This window comes from Alexandromys fortis, unplaced genomic scaffold (assembly GCF_014885135.2).
Source record: "Alexandromys fortis isolate MF-2015 unplaced genomic scaffold, M_Fortis_MF-2015_v1.1 scaffold_80, whole genome shotgun sequence".
NCBI classification, from domain to species: domain Eukaryota; kingdom Metazoa; phylum Chordata; class Mammalia; order Rodentia; family Cricetidae; genus Alexandromys; species Alexandromys fortis.
In genome coordinates, this window is record NW_026068174.1 from 4,901,912 (window position 1) to 4,922,553 (window position 20,642).

The window sequence follows — 20,642 nt, forward strand, 5'->3', positions numbered from 1 at the left end:
TTTTTTTTTTTAGATTTATTTTTAACAGTTTTAATCTTATGTGTGAGTGAATGCCACCTGCAGAGGCCGGAAGAGGTCATCAGCCCTTTGAAGCTGGAGTTACAAGTGGTTTTGAGCCTACGGAAGCGGGTGCTGAGCCCGTCTCTTCCTGAGCTCGGGGTCTGGTCAGACTGGCCTGGGACTCCAGGTCCTCTTCAGCCTCTGCTGTGCTCAGCTCAATAACCAGAAGAACTTGTGGTCCATGGGCTGCCCTAAGCGTGGCTGTCACCTGCTCTGTGCTCTAGGATTGTGCACCTGTGCCTCCGCAAGGCCGACCAGAAGCTGGTGATCATCAAGCAGATCCCAGTGGAACAGATGACCAAGGAAGAACGGCAGGCGGCACAGAACGAGTGCCAGGTGCTGAAGCTGCTCAACCACCCCAACGTCATTGAGTACTATGAGAACTTCCTGGAGGACAAGGCCCTCATGATCGCCATGGAGTATGCACCAGGTAGGCCAGATTCTTTGCCTCGGCCTAGAGGGGTCTTTCCCTGCCAGGAGAGCTGGACACCACGAGGTGGCTTCCCTCTGGAACAGACTTGGCTAAAGGGCAGAGGTATAGAGTTCTGGCCCCACCTGTGTGCCCCTTACAGGCTCTTTGCCCACTCTGGTCCCAGTGGGTGGTCCCCAGGATCTTGACTGGTTCTCTGGGGCACAGGTGGCACCCTGGCTGAGTTCATCCAGAAGCGCTGCAACTCCCTGCTCGAGGAGGAGACCATCCTTCACTTCTTCGTGCAGATCCTGCTCGCCCTGCACCACGTGCACACGCACCTCATCCTGCATCGGGACCTCAAGACCCAGAACATCCTTCTCGACAAACACCGCATGGTCGTCAAGATCGGTGACTTTGGCATCTCTAAGATCCTCAGCAGCAAGAGCAAGGCCTACACGGTGCCTGGATGTGCGGGGGACACTGGGGGGGTCCTGGTAGCTGAGGCTTTGCTCTACATCCTGTCTCTTCCTCTTCCCTTATGTGGTCCTGCAAGAGGAAGCCCCTCGGCCTGCTTTGAGAAGCTATCCCCAAATGTGTCTTGGGCAGAGCCCTGTTCCTCTCTTCCCAGGGCTGTAATACAGACTTTCCTCCTATAGGTGGTGGGTACCCCATGCTACATCTCCCCCGAGCTGTGTGAAGGCAAGCCCTACAACCAGAAGAGTGACATCTGGGCCCTGGGCTGTGTCTTGTATGAGCTGGCCAGCCTTAAGAGAGCCTTCGAGGCTGCGGTGAGTACCTACACCCCTGAGGGACTCAGAACCCCAGCTCCTTTGCCATAGCTCTGACCACTTCTGTGTTCCTTCTCTTGTGGCTGGCTGAGTCGCCTCAGTCCCTCACCTGCTGACCTCAGGGCGGGGCTGTGCCTCTCCCTTGCTCAGCTCAGCTCAGAGTAGGGTTGGGCTTGAGTCCTGTTTTAGCCTGAGAATTCCTGAGGGAATGGATGTGATCCCTGACTCTTCCATCAGATTAGAGACATTCACAAAAGCAAACCAAAGCAAAGCAAGCTTTGGAGTTTCCCAAAGCACCTGGGATTTCTGAGGACACAACTGAAACTTCCTTATCAGACTAGGAAGTTCTGACAGCAGTGTTAGGCTCTCCTACGGTTCTGCCTTCTCTGGTGAGACTGGATGTCATGGGGGTGGACCTGACTTTATTCCCTTGGTGGGGGAACTGCCTTGCCTAAGAGCCCAGCCCAGCACCCTGGCCATCCCTACATGTGGTGCCTTCGCAGAACCTGCCAGCCCTGGTGCTGAAGATCATGAGCGGCACCTTTGCGCCCATCTCTGACCGGTACAGCCCTGAGCTGCGCCAGCTCGTCCTGAGTCTGCTCAGCCTGGAGCCTGCACAGCGGCCACCCCTCAGTCACATCATGGCGCAACCTCTCTGCATCCGGGCCCTCCTCAACCTCCACACCGATGTGGGCAGCGTCCGCATGCGGAGGCCTGTGCAGGGAGATGGGTCGTGGGCCGCAGGGGAGGGTACCCAATGGGAACACAGGAGGTCTAGAGCTAACCCTCTATGTATGCATAGTCACATAAGACTGCCAGGGGCATTACTCGTCCTGAAGCCCCTCTGTATTCTGCAGGGCAGAGAAGTCCCTGACTCCAGGACCACCCATGACCCCTGGCAGCACAGGGAGCAGAGCCACCAGTGCCCGATGCAGGGGTGAGTGAGTTGGGACCAGCTACAGGGGCTCCATGCACTATCTGCCATTTCTACTAGTTTAACTGGCCTCAAACCCTGTCCTTGCAGGTGTTCCCCGGGGACTTATGAGACCGGCCATCCCACCGCCACTGTCTTCGGTGTATGCGTGGGGTGGTGGCCTTAGCGTTCCCCTGAGGCTCCCGATGCTCAACACTGAGGTGGTCCAGGTGTCTGCAGGACGCACGCAGAAGGCTGGTGTTACACGTTCTGGGCGCCTCATCCTGTGGGAGGTCAGGTTGGCAGTGGGCTTGTTCCAATGGGGGGGGATCAGAAGTGGAGTTGGGGTTCTCAGGCGCCGCCCACTTCCCTGCAGGCCCCGCCCCTAGGCACTGGAGGAGGCATGCTCCTCCCAGGGGCAGTGGAGCAGCCTCAACCCCAGTTCGTCTCGCGTTTCCTGGAGGGCCAGTCGGGTGTGACCATCAAGCACGTGGCCTGCGGGGACCTGTTCACGGCTTGCCTGACTGGTGAGCTTGTTAGGGAATACTCTGTGGAGACAAGAGAAAGCCAGACAGTGCAGTTTCTCTAGTCCCAAATCGGTCAGTTAAGGCTACTCTCGCCTGAAGGGTCACCGCTTCTATCTGGTAGCGGTTGAGATTTGCTGACTCCCTTGCCTTTTCCTAAAGCAGTAGGCCTGGCAGTGAACCGTGTTGTATTATCCCCATTTGACAGATGGAGAAAGTGAGGCTGTAACTAGTCTAAAACTGCACATTGGAAGGAGACCACCTATGCCTTTTCTCCCCTATCCTGCTCTTCCAGCCCCTTTTCAGTGTTCCCTCCTCCTCCTCTTTTCAATCCCCGCGCCCTCACTGGAGATTGAAAGAAGGATCTATACACTGTGGGCAAGCTTTCTGCTGTGAGTTGCGAGTTGCAGTCCCAAGTTTGTTTGTTTTGAGATAAGGTCTTGTCACGGGGTATAGGCTGTCCTGGAACTCTTAGGGATCCACCTACTTCTCCCCCGAGTGCTGGGATTAAAGGCATGCACCACCACACTAGGCTTTTTTTTTTCTTTTTTTACTTTATTTACCTTTTTTTTTTAAAGGCAGTGTTGCACTGAGTTTGACCAGACCTGCAATTCTCCCTCAACCCTAGTAACAGACTGGCGCCACCAGACCAGGCATTAGTTCCTGTTGTTTTGTGTGTGTGGTTTCTGAGACAGGGTGTCTCTATAGCCCTGGCTGTCCTGGAACTCGTTCTGTAGACCAGGCTGGCCTTTAACTCAGAGATCTGCTTACCTCTACCTCCTGAGTGCTGGAGTAAGAGCATGTGCCAGCGCTGTGCCCCGCTTAGCTCCCAGTATGCTCTCCCTTCTTCCACCTGCAAGTGAACCAGACTGCCTGAAGTGCAGATCCACTCTCTTGTGTCTTTCTCACTGCCCTCCTCCCAGACCGAGGCATCATCATGACCTTTGGCAGAGGCAGCAATGGATGTTTAGGCCATGGCAACCTCACTGACATCAGCCAGGTGGGCATTATGTGTACCCTGGAGAGGAGAAGTGAGAGGGGAGCCCTCTCCTGAGATTGGGGCCAGGGGGGTTCCCAGAAGCCACATGTGCCACCAGCTCCCAGGCTGCACCTGTTCTGGGTCAGGGCGGGGGAAGTACAGAAAGCTTCCCCGATGACGATGGCATACCACCTGTTGCTGTGTCTGCGTGCTGGGCATGTGTGCGTGTGCGGTTGATGTTAAAGAGACAGTTATCTTCTGAGAATTTGCAGCTTCTAACTTCCTGTTGCAGGGAAGGGGACAAGTCTGACATGCCTCAATCACCCTGCTCTCTTCCCTCTCTCTAGCCCACCATTGTGGAAGCCCTGCTGGGCTATGAGATGGTACAGGTGGCCTGTGGGGCCTCTCATGTGCTGGCCCTGTCCACTGATGGAGAACTATTTGCCTGGGGCCGAGGAGATGGTGGTAAGCCCACTCTCCAGCTCCAGCCTTGAGGCTCCCTCTCACAGCTTTCTCTGTCATGGCTTTTTTCTCCTCATGCCCATCTTCCTCTCCATGACCCATGCTTCCCTTCCTCTTTTTTCTTGAGTTCTATTCATTCATTGGACAAACCATTATTTTTTTTTCTTGAAGATTTATTTATTGCCAAGTGGTGGTGGCTCACACTTTTAATCCCAACACATGGGAGGCAGAGGCAGGTGGATCTCTGTGAGTTTGAGACCAGTCTGGTCTACAAAGCGAGTTTCAGGACAGCTAGAATTGTTACACAGAGAAACCCTGTCTTGAAAAAAAAAGATTTATTTGTTATACATACAGTGTTCTGTCTGCATGTGTGCCTACAGGCCAGAAGAGGACACCAGATCTCATTACTGATGGTTGTGAGTCACCATGTGGCTGGGAATTGAACTCAGGACTCCTGGAAGAGCAGCCAGTGCTCTTAACCACTGAGCCATCTCTCCAGCCCTATTATTATCACACCTACTATGTATTCGCCCTTTGTTAGGTTTGAACTGATAAGATGAACAAGATGCTGCCAGATGTGGAGGTGCAGGCTTTTAATCCCAGCACTTAAGGCTAGCCTGGTCTACATAGCAAGTTCCAGGTTAGCCAGGGCTACATAGTGAAACCCTGTGTCTTCTTTTTCCTGGAGACAGGGATTCCCTCTGAAGCCCTGGCTGTCCTGGAACTCACAGAGACCCACCTGCCTCTGCCTCCTGAGTGCCAGGATTAAAGGTGTGCACCACCACCGCCTGACTGAAACCCAGTTTCAAGAACAAACAGAACAAAAATATGCATTCATTCAGGCTTACGACATAGGAAAAATTTTGTTCTCCTGACAGTATTTATTTTTATTTATTTATTTATTTGCAATGCTGGGAATCAAACTTTGCACATAGTAGTAAGTACATGCTCTATCAATGACCTATGCCCACAGTCCACCTGGCTAGGTACTGAAAGCGGTGATGTCATAGATGGGTCTCTCTTTTTTTTTTTTTTTTTAAAGGCGTGTGCCACCATCGCCCGGCCTCTTCTTTTTTTTTAAGATTTATTTCTTATGTATACAACATTCTGCCTCCATGTTTGCCCACACGCCAGAAGAGGGTGCCAGATTTCATTACAGATGGTTTTGAACCACCATGTGGTTGCTGGGAATTGAACTCAGAACCTCTGGAAGAGCAGCCAGTGCTCTTAACCACTGAGCCATCTCTCCAGCCCTTTTTTTGGTTTTTCGAGACAGGGTTTCTCTGTGGCTTTGGAGCCTGTCCTGGAACTAGCTCTTGTAGACCAGGCTGGTCTTGAACTCACAGAGATCCGCCTGCCTCTGCCTCCCAAGTGCTGGGATTAAAGGTGTGCGCCACCACCGCCTGGCCATAGATGGGTTTCTGTCTCAAGTGTAAAGTGTGTTTGTTGGAGGCAGGATGGGGGGGGATGATAGAGGACACCAGGGCTGTGGCAAAGATTAACACTGGAGTGTGATTAAAGGAGGCAGTGCCAACCTGGGGAGGCAGGTGGCATTTGGACAGGGTTTTTCCTTTTTGTGAGACAGTCTTGCCTGCAGCTTGCTGCTTCATCCTTTTGAAGGTAGGATTTTTAAAACTTTATTTTCAAATAATGTATTTTTTATGTGCATTGGTATTTTCCTTGCATGTTTTTGTCTGTGTGAGGGTATTGGATCTCCTGGAACTGGAGTCGCAGACAGTTGTGAGCTGTCACATGGATGCTGGGACTTGAACCTGGGTCCTCCGGAAGAGCAGACAGTCTTCTTAACCACTGAACCATCTCTCTGGCCTGCTTGTTTTTTGAGATAGAACCTTCCTAATGTAGCTCAGCTAGTCTGGAATGCACTGTAGTCCAGGCTTGCCGCCTATTTGCGGCAGCCGTCCAGCGTCAGCATCGCGAGTGCTGTGATTGATTCGAGGTGTGCTCTATCATACCCAGCTGCTGTGGATGGAAATGTTTAAAGGATTTTAACCAGCAGCAGGGCCTAAGGAAAGCATTTCAGGCTGAGAACAGCCCTCATTCACCCCCCCCCTTTCATAGTTGCATTACTATCCCTGAAGTTCAAACTAACCAACCCTTTCTTCTTTTTCTTTTTCTTGTAGGGAGGCTGGGACTAGGCACCAGGGAGTCCCATAGCTGCCCCCAGCAGGTGCCTGTGCCCCTAGGACAGGAAGCTCAGAGAGTTGTTTGTGGTATTGACTCTTCCATGATCCTCACCTTGTCTGGCAAGGTCTTGGCCTGTGGAAGTAACAGGTAAGTAGAGGCATCAAAGTGATAGGCCTGCCTTCCTACAATACTTGGCTTCAAAGTGTTTCATTCCTTATTGTCTCCCTCCTTCAAGGGATCAGAACTAAAGAGGGATGAAACTATTTGTTTCAACTCAGGGTAGGATCTATTTCTGGATGGGACAGGTCCTAGCAATCCCCCCCCCCCCCCCCCCCCCCCCCCCCCCCCCCCCCCCCCCCCCCCCCCCCCCCCCCCGCAGACTCATGGGCAAAACCTCTAGATTCTGGCTCCATCTTTAGGTTCAACAAGCTAGGCTTGGACCACCTCTCCCTGGAGGAGGAGCCTCTTCCCCACCAGCAGGTGGAGGAGGCCCTGAGCTTCACACCCCTGGGCTCTGCACCTCTGGACCGGGAGCCCCTAATGTGCGTGGACCTGGGCACTGCTCATTCGGCTGCGGTGACTGGTGAGTGGGACCCAGGCACTGAAGACCGAAGGGGGATTCGCCTGCCCCCCCCCCCCAGACTTCTGTTCAAGTGCTCTTTATTTTCTTCTTGTCCCACAGTCTCCGGTGACTGCTATACTTTTGGCAGCAATCAGCATGGGCAATTGGGCACCAGTTCTCGCCGCATCAGCAGGGCGCCCTGTCGGGTCCAAGGCCTAGAGGGCATCAAGATGGTGATGGTGGCCTGTGGGGATGCCTTCACTGTAGCCATTGGGGCAGGTGAGGGTGCACAGGGTAAGGGTGGACAAGGCAGGATGTGCTGGGTTATGTTCAGTTCCTTCCCTCTGGAGACGTTTTTTACTGTCCAGTGTTTTGCCGCTTGCTTAGACTGTACCCACTCTTTTGAATTCTTGGCAGAGGGGGAAGTGTATTCTTGGGGCAAAGGAGCCCGCGGTCGACTGGGAAGGAGGGATGAGGATGCTGGACTCCCTAAGCCAGTGCAGCTGGATGAGACTCATCCTTATGTCGTGACTTCAGTGTCCTGCTGCCATGGGAACACTCTCCTGGCTGTTAGATGTGAGTCGTGTGTGTGTGTGTGTGTGTGTGTGTGTGTGTGTGTCCGTCCGCATGACCATGGGGGGCTGACCCAGCTCTCCTCCACTCCCTACCCCATCTTTAGTAATCACAACTCAAATTTCCCAGAGCAGTCTTCTGCCCCCAGAAAAGTGAAAGCAGAACCAGTGGGGACTAGGAAAGGGATGTGTAAAACACCAAGTTTCCAGCCCGGGGAGCAGGAGCTGCCTGGAGTGCTCTCCAGGCCTCACTTGAATTATTTCTTCTAATCTGTCCTGGATCCAGTTGATATTATATGTCCACTTCTGGCCTGGCAGGAGGGTTTGGGCTCCAGGGCTCAGTGAGATCAAAGATGGGTGATGATTGCTGTAGGCACTGCCTCCAGCAAGGCTGCAGGAGCTTCTCTTTGATACTCTCCAGCGGTTGCAGAGGAGCCCGTTCCCCCCTGAGGCAACAGGATTATTGAGAGACCACCTCTGAGTGTTCTGAAAAATGCAGGTGTCTGAGAAGACTGCTGCGGCCTGGATGGTGTCACCAGTGAGGTGGAAAGGCCACCGAAGGCCACTTTGCTCCGCCAAGCCTCTGCCCCCAAACTCCTTATCTTTTACGCAGTGTCTCCAGGCTGGCAGGAATTAACAGCAGGACGGTCTTCAAATACTTTGCTAAAAAAATCACACACACACACACACACACACACACACACACGCACGCACGCACGCACGCGCACGCCTGCCTGGTTAGGAAGAAGTCTCTGGCGGTGTCCTGATGCCATGCTTTGGACTAGGGCAAGCCAGGGCCTGTTTGGACTGGCCGTTAGGCTACCTAAAATTTGCTTAGCTTGAGGTCGGAGGGGGTCCCCTTTTCTCTTTCCTGGGGCAAAGGTTTGCTCAACTTCTGAGAGGGCCCCCCCCTCCCCCCAAGAAGGGAATGCTGGAGTTGTTGAGTGGTTGCCAAGGGGATCCTGCTGAAGGTTGTCCCTCACCCCAGGTCATTTCCCAGACCTAGACTGGGGAAAAGGTAGCAGGGCCAGACCCGACCAGTTTCTTAAAGGTTTGAAAATAGCGCCAATAAAAATATCAAATGCCTGCTTGGCATATGGTCTTTTCTGGGGTGGAGGTGGCCTCCAGACACCCCAAGACTGGGCTGGGTCCGACTGTGGTTGTAGGGCAGCGGCCAGGAGGAATGTGGGCGCAGTCAGAGCTGGAGGCGGGGGCCAAGGTTCCGCTGGCCCAGCGCCCAGCCCAGTTTCCTTGCTCCAGCCGGGTTTTCTCGGATCCTGTTGCCAGGCTTCGCTGCCTAGCACCTGGAAGCTAGAGCCACAGGTCCCTGGGCGGTGCGTGGTGCAGGAGACCTTAAGGTGGCCTCTAGAGTCAAGTGTTATGGTGCGACCCGACAGGCACCATCACAGCGCAAGGGGCCTCCACTTCTGGAAGAATCTCAGCCACGCTCTCAGTTCCAACGGGAAAGAGAAGCTCCAGCTTCCGGGGGTGGGCGAGGCAGATTTAACTTTTGAAGCCTGGCAGAGTCCTGAGAGCGACCGCATTCTGTGGGGTTGTGGAGTGGGCGGGGCGCGAGGGCGGGCTCTAGGACCGTGGGGACGCGGCTCCGCCCCCTCTTCCGGCGGGCGGGGTTGCGGACCCGGGCCGCTCGCGGCCGCCAGTCGGCACCGCCCGCAGCCGGGGGAACGCGGCCGGAGCGAGGCGCGGGCTGTGGGGCCGCCGCGTGCCCGGCCCCGCTCGCCCGTGCCCGCCGCCAGCCCGCCATGCCCGGCTTCGACTACAAGTTCCTGGAGAAGCCCAAGCGGCGGCTGCTGTGCCCACTGTGCGGGAAGCCCATGCGCGAACCTGTGCAGGTGTCTACTTGCGGCCACCGCTTCTGCGACACCTGCCTGCAGGAGTTCCTCAGGTGCGAGCCCGGGGGGCGGTGGGCCTCGGTGCAGGGGGCGAGGGCACGGACCGGAGACACGTCGGGCCTTTGTCTGCGCGGCCGCCCGGTGACCTCAGGAGCGCCCACCATGATGTCAAGGGGCGGCAGTGACGTCAGGGCTCTGGGGAGGACCCCACGCACCCAGGCGTAAGGTCGCCCGGGTCCTACCTGCCCAGCTCCAGGTGGGAAAGACGCCCTTCCCGACCCGTGGCCGGCCCTTCCCCCCCCCCCCCCCCACCTGAGCCCGGGCGGCCGCAGCCTTGAACTTTGAATCCTTTTGGGAAGGGAAGGACAAAGCCTCTCCCGCGCCTGCCAGCCTGGGGAGTTTTCACCCGTCCCTCCTCTTACTCTCTCTGACGCTGAGAAAGCGGCCGCTATTGTTCTCCCATTTCTCGGAGACGGAAAGAAAGGCTGCCATTTGCCCAGGGTCACACGGTTGAGGTCTTAGCTGGGAATCCAGCCCGGGCTGTGTGTGGTCACTCAGCAGAGGTTGGCCTGTGACCTGCAGCCCTCCCCGCCTCTCAACTGGAAGCCCTCCTTGGGGTCTTGAGTATGACGGATGATCGGGCACACTGGCGAAAGGGGACTTGTTCCCGGGTTGGTACAGCATGTCTCTTGCTCTCTCAGGACCCTTGCCGCCTCTGGCAGCCGTCACAATTCTGGGAACCCTGTGCGGACTTGAGTCTCCTGCCGCTGAGGGCTGCGGCGTGGGAGGGGAGATCGGGGAAGCCTCGACGCCTGGAGAGGTGCCGCGGTCCGAGGGGGACTGGCAGGGACTGGTGTGGGACTTGTGCCTCAGTGCCCCATCCCGCTGCCCTCCGAAGATCCTGGCTGGCGGAAATCTCAGCAGGCTCTTTGTTTTTTGTTCCTAGCAGCCGCGGGCTCCTGCTCGCACATATGCTCCTGCTCAAGCTGCTGTGCTACCCCCTCCTCCCTTCTCCCCCTCCCTCCTCCCTGCAATGTACACACTTAACTCCTCTACAGACACACGGGCCCATTGTCTCCTCAGCTCCCTTCCTGGCCCTCTGGTTTCCAGATGAGGCCAGCTGAGCCAGCCCCCTCCTCCAGCTGACCCACCCTTATTGCCTCGGGGAAGGAGCCAGGAGGGGCTGTCAGGCTCACTTCCCTCCTCCTTCACCTCCTTCTCAGTCCCCTCGAGGCTGATTCTGCCCCTCCTCCTCCCGGAAATCCCCTCTTCCTCTCCCACTGCCCCCTCCCCCCATCCTGTCTTCTCCCCTGGGCTTGGGCCTGCACTGCTCAGCCTGGAGCAGCCTCTGCCTTCTCCCCTCCCCCATAGATCGAGTGTTTCGTGGCCACTGGAGGTGGTTGAGCAGGCTCTACCCCCCCCCCATCACCCCTATCCTACAAGTTAGGTTGTCCATAGCCTTGGCCAAACCTTTGTCCTGGCTGGGCCCCAAGCTTCGGGATAAGCCTCTGCCTGAAGCCTAGGGACTCGCCTTAGTCCCCTTGTCTCCAAAATCACTGGGTCAGCACATTCCTGAAGCAGCCAAGTGGACCCCCTCCCCCTTGGTCCACTCTTCTTTCCCCACTCCTGCTGAAGCCAGAAAGGCTGCTAGCCCTGTAGTTGTAGGCATACCTGTTTGGTGCCTGAGCATCCAGGGCATGGCCAGTAGTGGTGGGGCCAAGAGAAGGTGCTAGGGGGTGGACTGGGCACCTGGGGTATGGACTGCCCAGGCTCTGGAAAGTGCTTTCACAACAGGGCTGCCAGGTAGCCTCAGCTTCCGCCTTGAGGCCTGCCTGCCTGCCTCCCGCCTACCTGACTCAGATCTGCCAGGAATGCCATGCCTAGGGGCCTCTGCCTTGCTCTGGGAGCCCTTGTCTTGCCTGGGCTGTGACAGTCCGTGTGTGACAGGTCTTGTTGGGGTCAGCTAGGGCATACTGGCAGGAAGAAGCATGTTACCAGGTTCTGGGTATTAATATCTGGGTGGAGACTGGGGGGAAGGGGACAGGATAGCTGGCACAGGTTGGGGGTCACCAGGTTTTAGAAGCCTTGCCTGTCCTTAGAGCCTGTCTGAACTGTATAGTTGCTACTGACAGACGTCCCCAGGTGCTGCTTCGCTAGGGAGCCTGGGGTTTTTTCCTTGTTTTTTCCTTCTCTGAGCAGGGACTCTAGCCCTTAGGTGATGAAGGCAGGTGGGATGTGAGGGCTGGTGTGAGTTAACTAGGACCAAAGGCCTCACTTTCCTCACTTTAGGAGCACACCCTCAGAGAGGAGATGGGTGGTAGAGTGGCCTCAAGATGACCTTTGCCCTTGTTCTAGGCCTGGCACAGTCATGGAGGCTGGGTAGCCCTGGCATTTATCCAAGCCCATCCTTGTACACCCTCCCATCAGCTTTCAGAATGGCAGTGAAAACCATTTTGGGGGAAGGGGGTGGCAGGCTGCCTGTTTCTTTCAAGTCCAGCTGCTGTCACGGGGGAGGGGGGATGCCAGCTGCCACCTGTTGGGTGAGTGCTGCCTGAGGCAGCTGTGTCTGTCCGCACTGGAAGTAGAATAGCCTTTGTGGGTAGTCCAGCGCCCTTGAAAAGCGGGTCCTTCTGACCTCTGCTTTCCGCTTTGTCTTAGCTGTGGCTAGCTAGGAAGGGGCCTGGCAAGGGAGGGTGGGGACCCTGATGGAGGGAGTGAGGCCTAGGGCTTGAGGAACATTGATTGACCCTCCCTGCCTTCTCCCCTTTCAGTGAAGGAGTCTTCAAATGCCCTGAGGACCAGCTTCCTCTGGACTATGCCAAGGTGAGTCCACACTGCGAGGTTGGAAGTCTGGGTACATAGTTACATAGACTGTTGCCCTTGGTGGAGGCTGGAGTGTTGGCAGCCAGCAGGCACAGGGCCAGTGTCAACCCCAAGTCTCAGGATCTCGTGCCCCCACAAAGGTAGCCTGTTCTCTCCCACCAGGCCAGTTTGCAAACGAAGGCTGTGTTTTGCCCTGGGGGGCAGGCACAATGCCCAGCCTGTAGGGGTGCACAGAGCTGCTCTGTGCCCGTAAAAAATGCTCCCTCTTCCTGTGGCAAGTTAGACCTGTGGCTGGGGGCCAGGACCCCTCCACTCAGAGGAAGGAAGCGGAGGAGGGGGGTGGTGTGCCTGAGCAGGCTAATGTGATAGGGTGCCCCCCAAGAGAGCGTGTTCCTGTGCAGGCATGTTGGGGACCCTGGGTTCCAAGTCCGAGTAGATACCACCTCCTGTGTCCCTCATCCTTTGCTAAAGAGCTTATTACTGGCTGATAGACCCAACCAGCTCAGTTGAAAGTTGGGGTGAATGTGACTACTGCATGCTCTGATCATCGCTGATCCCCCTGCCCCCTATGCTGTGCCCATAGATCTACCCAGACCCAGAGCTGGAGGTCCAAGTGTTAGGTTTGCCTATCCGCTGCATCCATAGTGAGGAGGGCTGCCGCTGGAGCGGGCCGCTTCGCCACCTCCAGGTGAGACTCTTGGGCTGGGGAGCTGGGACTAGCCCTCACTGGGCCGGTGCTGACTGAGCCTCTCCCATCAGGGCCACTTGAACACTTGCAGCTTCAATGTAGTCCCCTGCCCTAATCGCTGCCCAGCCAAGCTGAGCCGGCGTGATCTGCCTGCCCACTTGCAGCACGACTGCCCTAAGCGCCGCCTCAAGTGTGAATTCTGTGGCTGTGACTTCAGTGGAGAGGCCTACGAGGTAGGTGGGTCCAGGGTGAAGGGAGGGTGAGGCACCTAGGAGCCCAGGAATCCCTTACTTAACTCAGCCCCTGTGCTATTTTTAGAGTCACGAGGGCATGTGCCCCCAGGAGAGTGTATACTGTGAGAACAAGTGTGGTGCCCGCATGATGAGGCGACTGTTGGCCCAGCATGCTACTTCTGAGTGCCCCAAGCGCACCCAGCCTTGTGCCTACTGTACCAAGGAGTTTGTTTTTGACACCATTCAGGTGAGGCCCTTATTGACCTGTGTGCTTTGAGATTGGGAAACAAGAATCCGGTTATTGACCACTGCTTCTGTCTCTGGTCCTAGAGCCATCAGTACCAGTGCCCGCGGTTGCCTGTTCCTTGCCCGAACCAGTGTGGCGTGGGCACCGTGGCTCGGGAGGACCTGCCCAGCCACCTGAAGGATAGCTGCAGTACTGCATTGGTGCTCTGCCCTTTCAAGGAGTCCGGCTGTAAGCACAGGGTGAGATGCCCCTTTCTCGGCCCCCTTTAGCCCTTCAAGTCCTAGACAGAAAACCATTTGCTGGCACAGCTGAGGCCTTGATGGGTCCTGCTGCTTCCCAGCACCCTCTGTCATCGTCCTGTGGAATTGGGTGCCCGCTACCCCTACCTGCTTCTTCTCTCCCCTGGACCTTCCTCTTTTGGTAACTTTTTCCTTCCCCCATGGCCTTGGGTTTTGCCAACAGTGCCCTAAACTGGCAATGGCACGTCACGTGGAGGAGAGTGTAAAGCCGCATCTGGCTATGATGTGTGCCCTGGTGAGCCGGCAGCGGCAAGAGCTGCAGGAGCTGCGAAGAGAGCTGGAGGAGCTGTCCATAGGCAGTGATGGCGTGCTCATCTGGAAGATCGGCAGCTATGGGCGCCGTCTCCAAGAGGCCAAGGCCAAGCCTAACCTGGAGTGCTTCAGCCCAGCCTTTTACACACATAAGTACGGTTACAAGCTGCAGGTGTCTGCGTTCCTCAACGGCAACGGCAGCGGTGAGGGCACGCATCTCTCCATCTATATTCGTGTGTTACCAGGCGCCTTTGACAATCTCCTTGAGTGGCCCTTTGCCCGTCGGGTCACCTTCTCCCTGTTGGATCAGAGCGACCCGGGTCTGGCAAAGCCACAGCATGTCACTGAGACCTTCCACCCTGATCCAAACTGGAAGAACTTCCAAAAGCCCGGCACTTGGCGAGGCTCCCTGGATGAGAGTTCTCTGGGCTTTGGCTACCCTAAATTCATCTCCCACCAGGACATCCGAAAGCGAAATTATGTGCGGGATGATGCGGTCTTCATCCGTGCCTCTGTCGAACTGCCCCGGAAGATCCTCAGCTGAGAGTACAGCCTTCTGGGTCTAAGCAGGAAGGGGGGTGGGACAGGATCTCAGCCACTGGCGGACATGGGAGAGGGGGCCGGACCCCCTCTCGGCTTCTTTTGCCTAGGTTGTTAGCCCACCACTTTGTCCCCACCACCACTACCACCGCCACCCTTACCCCTCAGGTGCCTCCAATTGGTGCTTCAGCCCTGGCCCCTGGGGGGAGCAGGTCTGGGGTTATCAAGGGCTGGAAACAAGTGATCCCAGGGCCTGTCTCCCCTCCTGGGCAGGGCAGACATGCCTTGGTGCCAGCCACATTCTACCTGGACTGAGGGGCCTGCTCAGGTGCTATGTCCCAAGAGCCATAGTGGGGGTGGGGGGGTATTGGAAAAGGGAGGGGTAGTTATAAGAATCTGCCTTGAGATGAATTTCTCTTTCCGCTTACCCAATGCCGCCCTCTCTGGTTATTTATTTCTTCAGTGCTAGGAGGGCACAGCAGGGGAACTCTGATTTTTAATAAATCCTGGATTGTATTTATTAACTTGATTCCAGCCTGTCTCCTCCCAGTTGGCTAGGGTTCTGGGAGGCTGGGCTCCACATAAGGAAGGGGTAACTGCTGCTCTGTTTGCAGCTGGACCTCTGGTGGACAACATGGGAATTGGCAGCGAGCGTTCTGTGGGCATGCCACCTGCAGCTGCCCTCTGGTGGTTCAATGGGTGGATGCAGGGACGGCTTCTCCTAAAGCTGGCGTTTCTAGTCACTACCTCACCAAAGACAAGCGTTCTGCATAGGCAGGTGTTGTCTTTCCCAGTATTCACCATGTGTATACACACGTGCAGGCCAAAGGTCCATGTTCAGTGTCTTACTCAGTTACTTGCCACCTCTTTGAGTCAGGATCAAAAGCCCCAGCACTCTGATTCCACAAGACTAGTTGGCCAATGAGCTCCAAAGATCTTGACTGACCAGCACTAGGGTGTTACAGGTGTGAGTAGTTGTGTCCAGTTCTTTTACATAGGTGCTGGAAATACAAACTCAAGTTCTTGTATTTGTGTAAGTACTTCCACCAAGGAGACCCATCTTTTTGTTTTTTTGTTCGAAACCAGGTTTATCTGTGTAGTCCTAGCTGTCCTGGAACTTCCCTATAGATGAGACCCATCTGCCTCTGCCTTCCAAGTGCTGGGATTAAAGGCACACACCAATACTGCCTGGATTTCTGGGGCCTTTCTTGTGCTTGAGAGTCAAGTGAAACAGCTTTTATCATGAGAATAAATGGGCCTTCATGAAGAGTTAATGTGGCTGCATGTGCCCGACATTAAGAACTTAATGTTAGTCTACTCCAGGAGCAACAAGGGCCTTCGAGATGGACCAAGCACTTGAATTTTACCTGTAATCTCATTTGCTTTTTGTACAGTTTGGAATGGTTGCTGCCAACTATATACATTTCACTGGTCAACTAAGAGCAAAAGCCAAATTGACTCCTTCAGCTAGTCTTGGGGTAGGGTCTGGGATTCTATGTCCATCTGCCCCCCCCCCCAACTACTCAATTACATGTCCACTGCCTGGATTCATGACTAGGGGCATACAGCTCCAATCTGGGCATGTTTTTGCTGAATTACTTGGGTTATCTGCCCTTACTGGTAAAATAAATTTTGCAACTACTGGTTTTGGAATCTGATCATAACAGGAGCCAATGAAGAGCCTTACTCTTAGGGCCTAGACAGGAGGGTAAGGCTGTTCTGCAGAGGGAAGCCAAGAGAGAAAACAGGAGGGCTGGCTAGCTCCCCTCTAGGCTAGTATTTTCACTAAGCCAGGTCCCAGAGGTCCCTCATGACACCTTGCTAGACACAGCATGGAAACTAGAGAGAACCTTGGGCTTCAGCAGAGACACGGCCAAAGTACTGTCCCAGCATTTCAGAAACGTTTTAAGACAACTAACTGTATGACAGAAAGCTGTCATGGGGTTCAGACCAGGGTCTACACCAGGGCGTGAAGTGGACGCCCTGAGCACTAGCTTACCTTGATAGGTCTGACAGTGGGCAGCCTGGCTTTCTTTGCAGAACATTTGCCTGAAGGCAAACCACGAGAAAGGTACTCCGAAGTCCATGTGTTTTCACACCTGCTGATTAGCTTTCCCTGATCCCCACACCAAATCAAACTGTAGGCAAAGCCAAACGGTAAGAACCAAGCAGGTAAGTGCAACCTCCCCATCCCCATAAAAGAATTCTGTCTATGGAGCAATGTGAAAGAGGGTGAGGCGCTTCCTTGTTTAGATTACAGCAGAACTCCCTCTCACCTCTGTCAGAAGAAATAAATGGGAGGTTTATAATTTGGTGGAGACTGATGCCCACCTCTTAGGACCAACAGCCCTTGGAGTGGAAGTACCGCAGGGCTCTATGGGCCTCCACTGAGGCAGCAACCTCCGGCTGGGCCCCACTGAGGGCTTGACTAAACTGTCTGTATGTACGGGTATAACCTAAGGACGGATTCAGTGTGGGATGATCAACTGGGGAGCGTTTCTGAGGGATGAATAGGATATTGCCACCACCACAGAAACAAACTATTCCCCCTTTACTCAGGGGAACGTCACAGGCTGTCCTCAAGACAAAAACCACCTCAGGCATTCACCACATTAAAATAGGACAAGGTCAAGAGGAGGTTTTCTGTTTTACTGGTTTATAATTGAAAAAGAAAAATGCACCACACCCATAACCACCACAGGTGGGGTGAGCGGTGGGGAACAAGTGCTACAGTGTGAGCGGAAAGGGGACCCAGGTACTCCCTTCGGGTGGCACGGAGTGGAGGTGAGGCCCTGGCCTGGACCCTTATTGCTGGCTGGCTGGGGGGGGGGGGGGAATCAGGTCGAACTAGGAAACACCTTACATCAAAGCTGGGGCAGTAGTTCAGAGGGAAAGGGAACCACAATGTTTTCCATGCAGACTAGAGGTGGGAGTGAGGTGTGAGAGCCCCCAAGTTAGTGTCCGGTCAGTTTCCTCCGGTGGCAGCGCACTCGGGAGAATCTGGGGAGGGGGGGTTTACAAGAATATCGGAGCGGAGGTTATGCACGACATCACAGGAGATATTGGAACTCTTTAAATATGACACAGAAAATCTGCTGATGGAGGTGCCCTGGGTGAGGAGGCTGCACCAGAGGTTTGGGGGCTGGGGGACAGGGCAATAATACCAGTGTTCACAGACGGCAGGGAAACAATAAATTAGGACTTCATGTTGCTATCATTTGGCATAACACACTCAGGCATTGTTTTTTCCTTTTTTTTTTTTCTTTTTCCTTCTTTTAAATATAAGGCAACTTGCCAACACATAATTTAAAAGCTGAGCTTCGGTCACATTGCTTCAGATCACTACAGAATTTCTGGCTAAGGAACAGTGAGAATGAACCCAAGGCCTTCAGCTCACATTCCCCAAAGACAAGAGGAAAGACAAGGGCTTGTTGTTATTTTTAAAGCCCACTGTGCAACAGAAGACAGGTGCAAAACTTTTACAACAAAACAAGCTAAAGTTACAGAGAAGTGGTGAATTTCTAGACAGCTAATTGTCACTTGGGAATGAGACACACTGGTCCTGGAACAGATGGGAGCTGCTCTAAGAACGGGCAAGGGGCAAGAGGGGCTGTTTCCAATGTAAGCCCCTCTGCAGCGCTCAGAACCATGCTCATTTGGTAGAGGAAGAATTCAACGAGCTTAAGGCTTTGTGTTTTTCTTTTTGTTCTTCATTAAACTGAAGGGCTGCAAAATGTAAGGGTGGGTGTACCTGTGGGGCCACGCATACAAAATGCTCCTCAAACCACATTCATACAGAAACATGACATTTAAAACTTACAGTGTGGACCATAATTCTTAGCCAGTGTAGAGAACCACATGCAGTTTAACTTCTTTTTTAAATATATTTTTTTTTGGTGATTTTAATTCCAAACTCTAATGTGATCATCCTTTACCTATATCTAATTCTTCAAGTAAGGTAGTTTTTGTTTTGCTTTTTTTTTCCCCTTAAGGGGGAAGGGAGGCAGGGATGAGGACAGAAGTTGAGTTTGGAGAGAGCGACAGGTCACAGGTCGTCTTGGGAATGCCAGGTGGCCACTGCATTTCTCTGGAAAGGAAGTCAAAAATTAAGATGCCAACGCCAAGGTTTTCTGAGTCTCAAGGCTTCAGCAAGGCCAAGTACAGTGACTTGGGAGCAGCGTAAATGCAGAACCAAGCCTCGAGGAATGGAAGCAGCTGGGGAAGATGGAAGCTGGGTGTATTTTCATTTGACAGCTTTATGGGAGTAAATAATTAGATTCCAGAGCACTCAGAACGTCTGGCTTCTTAGTCCTAGACAGAGAAGCCTAACTTAAGGCTCTAGGCCACTTTCCTCAGCCATACCTCAGTCTCAGCAAAAGATGGCAAGAGCAACAAGTGGTCAAGGTGGAGACTGATTGACAGGCAGGTGCTGAGACAGAGTTAGCTTCTAAAGAAAACCAGGAGTAGTAGCTCGTGGGAGGAGAAAGGACCTTCTTCTGCCCCCAAAGGGACCCTGCCAAGTTCCCTTCCTTAGATACCTAAGGATGATCACACTGGAGCAGTGAAACTTTGAAACTATCCAGTTACTTCAAAGTAAGACTAAGCCTAGAAGGGTGCTGTATGGCGTGTTGCCTGAGGAGGGATCACGGCTCCCTATCTATACCCTGGGTGCTGAATATGAAGACTTCGACTATCTGTGGGATCGGGGGCTCGGGTGCCAGGGGCTCGGTGGGCCTTGCTCAACATGGCCAGGCTCTGTTCTCGGAAGCAGGCCTGCTGGAAATCCCCACTCAGGTAATCCACCGTTTGCATCAAGCTGTTCTGGCTTGCCACTGGCCCACCCCCAGTTCCCGCTCGGTAGTGGGCCCCAGGAGCTGCTGCACAGTCGAGGGGTGCACCTGTGGGCTGCCCAGCATGGAACGGCATGGCGAGGTCCTGAGACCCCGAGCTGTCGCTATTGGGAGTTGGTAGGATGTTGTTCCACAGGGGTTGGAAGTAGTGACCATTGGGATAGGCCAGTGGGGCCGGTAGGCCGTTGACAGGTGGGGATGGGGTCGGCTTCTCCAGGGAAGGCTTCAGATGGAAGGACTGCGCCAGGCAGAGTTCCTGCGGGTAGGCAGGGGCCTTGCCCACAAAACCTGGCCCTGCCAACTCGCGTCCTGCTGTATGTTTGCCTGTCAGGCCAGGGGCTGGTGTCCCACCAGCCTCGCTGCACATTTGCTGTAGATGGGCCAGCTGGTGCTGGTTCCAGGTAACTGGCTTGAGGTCGCTAGAGTAGCCAGTAGGGGCTCGAGAGATGCCTGTGGGCAGGTTGACAGGACCTGCAGCAGGCAGCACGGCTGTGGCCGCGTGGGTGTGCTCCATGGGATTGACCACACATGAAGGCATTGGTGTGGGGACGCTGTGGGTCGACACCCGGGTGCTTGCATTGATGAGCAGACTGCGACTAATGGGGCTGGGGTTGGCGATCTGGCCCTCACACACTGAGGTAGTGCTGATGCCTGCCCTCGTCTGGCAAAACTGGTTGATCTGGTGCACGATGCTGCTCAGGTCCGGGGGCTGGCTGTGTTGCAGGGTGGCCGCCATTGAAAGGGGGATAGTTGAGGTAGACACGGTCACATTTGGGGGTGCATCTGAGTCTGGCATCTTCCGGCCTCCATGCAGCAAGGGGTTAGGGGGATGCTGGAGACCCTGGTGAGTCAGGGCCTGCGGGTGGACCAAGCCCTGGGTTTGGGCTATTGGCTGAGGGTGGCCCAGGCCCTGAGGCTGCTGGAGGCTCTGAGGGTGAGACAGTGCCTGTGGTGGTGGTATACCCTGAGGGTGTTGCAGTGTCTGGGGAGGGGCATGGGCCAGGGTCTGTGCATGCTGCAGGGCCTGCTGGCGGGCCAGAGCCTGGGGGTGGGCTAAAGTGCTGGGTGCCACAGTAGCATAGGGTGCCACTGGGGGGTTCATGATGGCCTCAGGGAGGAACCGGGCTCGGGTGCCGTCAAAGTCCTTGAGTATGCTTTTGGCTGGCACTTTGACAATGGCAAGCAGGCCTGCCTTGGTGGCAGCCTGAGTCGGGTAGGGGCTGTAGCGCTGGGCTGATGTGTCGAGGCCGTTCACAGTACGACGAACGTGTTTCCGCTGAGGAACCTTCACACTGTTGGGGAAGATTTTTATAGTCAGTGGGTTGTTTGCGACCTTCTTAGCATACGCGTCCAATTCGGCTGGGGTAGGATAGTGAGCAGTTCTCATTTTCTGTGTAGTGTCCCCTAGAGAGAGGGAGAGAGAGAGAGAGAGAGAGAGAG

The 20,642-nt window shown here is 54.7% G+C and overlaps 3 protein-coding genes across 11 annotated transcripts in view; 2 read left to right on the top strand and 1 right to left on the bottom strand.

Moving 5' to 3' along the window:
• Positions 1–8,503, top strand: part of Nek8 (NIMA related kinase 8) — a 13,548-nt gene extending 5,045 nt beyond the window's left edge. For 4 of the 5 annotated variants that reach the window (XM_050128589.1, XM_050128590.1, XM_050128588.1 and 1 more), the window contains 14 exons: positions 285–490; positions 698–930; positions 1,129–1,260; positions 1,764–1,972; positions 2,118–2,197; positions 2,285–2,466; positions 2,550–2,700; positions 3,621–3,697; positions 4,024–4,141; positions 6,280–6,430; positions 6,703–6,866; positions 6,966–7,124; positions 7,263–7,421; positions 7,839–8,503. In XM_050128589.1, the coding sequence (XP_049984546.1) occupies positions 285–490; positions 698–930; positions 1,129–1,260; positions 1,764–1,972; positions 2,118–2,197; positions 2,285–2,466; positions 2,550–2,700; positions 3,621–3,697; positions 4,024–4,141; positions 6,280–6,430; positions 6,703–6,866; positions 6,966–7,124; positions 7,263–7,421; positions 7,839–7,867 (2,050 nt within the window). In that variant the 3' untranslated portion in view covers positions 7,868–8,503. The remainder of the gene's footprint in view (positions 1–284; positions 491–697; positions 931–1,128; positions 1,261–1,763; positions 1,973–2,117; positions 2,198–2,284; positions 2,467–2,549; positions 2,701–3,620; positions 3,698–4,023; positions 4,142–6,279; positions 6,431–6,702; positions 6,867–6,965; positions 7,125–7,262; positions 7,422–7,838) is intronic. The other variant, XM_050128587.1, reaches the window with a different exon arrangement.
• Positions 8,504–9,048: 545 nt separating this feature from the next.
• On the top strand, positions 9,049–17,184 carry Traf4 (TNF receptor associated factor 4). 2 transcript variants are annotated; one of them, XM_050128595.1, is made up of 7 exons: positions 9,049–9,323; positions 12,042–12,093; positions 12,677–12,781; positions 12,853–13,014; positions 13,100–13,261; positions 13,345–13,500; positions 13,724–17,184. In XM_050128595.1, exons 1-7 carry the CDS (start codon positions 9,181–9,183, stop codon positions 14,354–14,356), a joined length of 1,413 nt encoding a protein of 470 aa, XP_049984552.1. In that variant the 5' UTR covers positions 9,049–9,180; the 3' UTR covers positions 14,357–17,184. The 2 variants fall into 2 exon arrangements, with proteins under 2 accessions (XP_049984552.1, XP_049984554.1); XM_050128597.1 differs by lacking the exon at positions 9,049–9,323 and adding an exon at positions 9,609–9,941.
• Positions 17,185–17,410: 226 nt separating this feature from the next.
• Fam222b (family with sequence similarity 222 member B) overlaps positions 17,411–20,642 on the bottom strand; it is a 57,199-nt gene continuing 53,967 nt past the window's right edge. For 3 of the 4 annotated variants that reach the window (XM_050128591.1, XM_050128593.1, XM_050128592.1), the window contains one exon: positions 17,411–20,606. In XM_050128591.1, the coding sequence (XP_049984548.1) occupies positions 19,006–20,606 (1,601 nt within the window). In that variant the 3' untranslated portion in view covers positions 17,411–19,005. The remainder of the gene's footprint in view (positions 20,607–20,642) is intronic. The other variant, XM_050128594.1, reaches the window with a different exon arrangement.

Excerpts from the sequence above, each read along its gene's own strand:
- Traf4 (XM_050128595.1), top strand. The coding sequence starts at position 9,181 with ATGCCCGGCTTCGACTACAAGTTCCTGGAGAAGCCCAAGCGGCGGCTG. Across the intron at positions 9,324-12,041 it reads TGCCTGCAGGAGTTCCTCAG|TGAAGGAGTCTTCAAATGCC; the intron begins GTGCGAGCCCGG and ends CTCCCCTTTCAG. Across the intron at positions 13,015-13,099 it reads TCAGTGGAGAGGCCTACGAG|AGTCACGAGGGCATGTGCCC; the intron begins GTAGGTGGGTCC and ends TGCTATTTTTAG.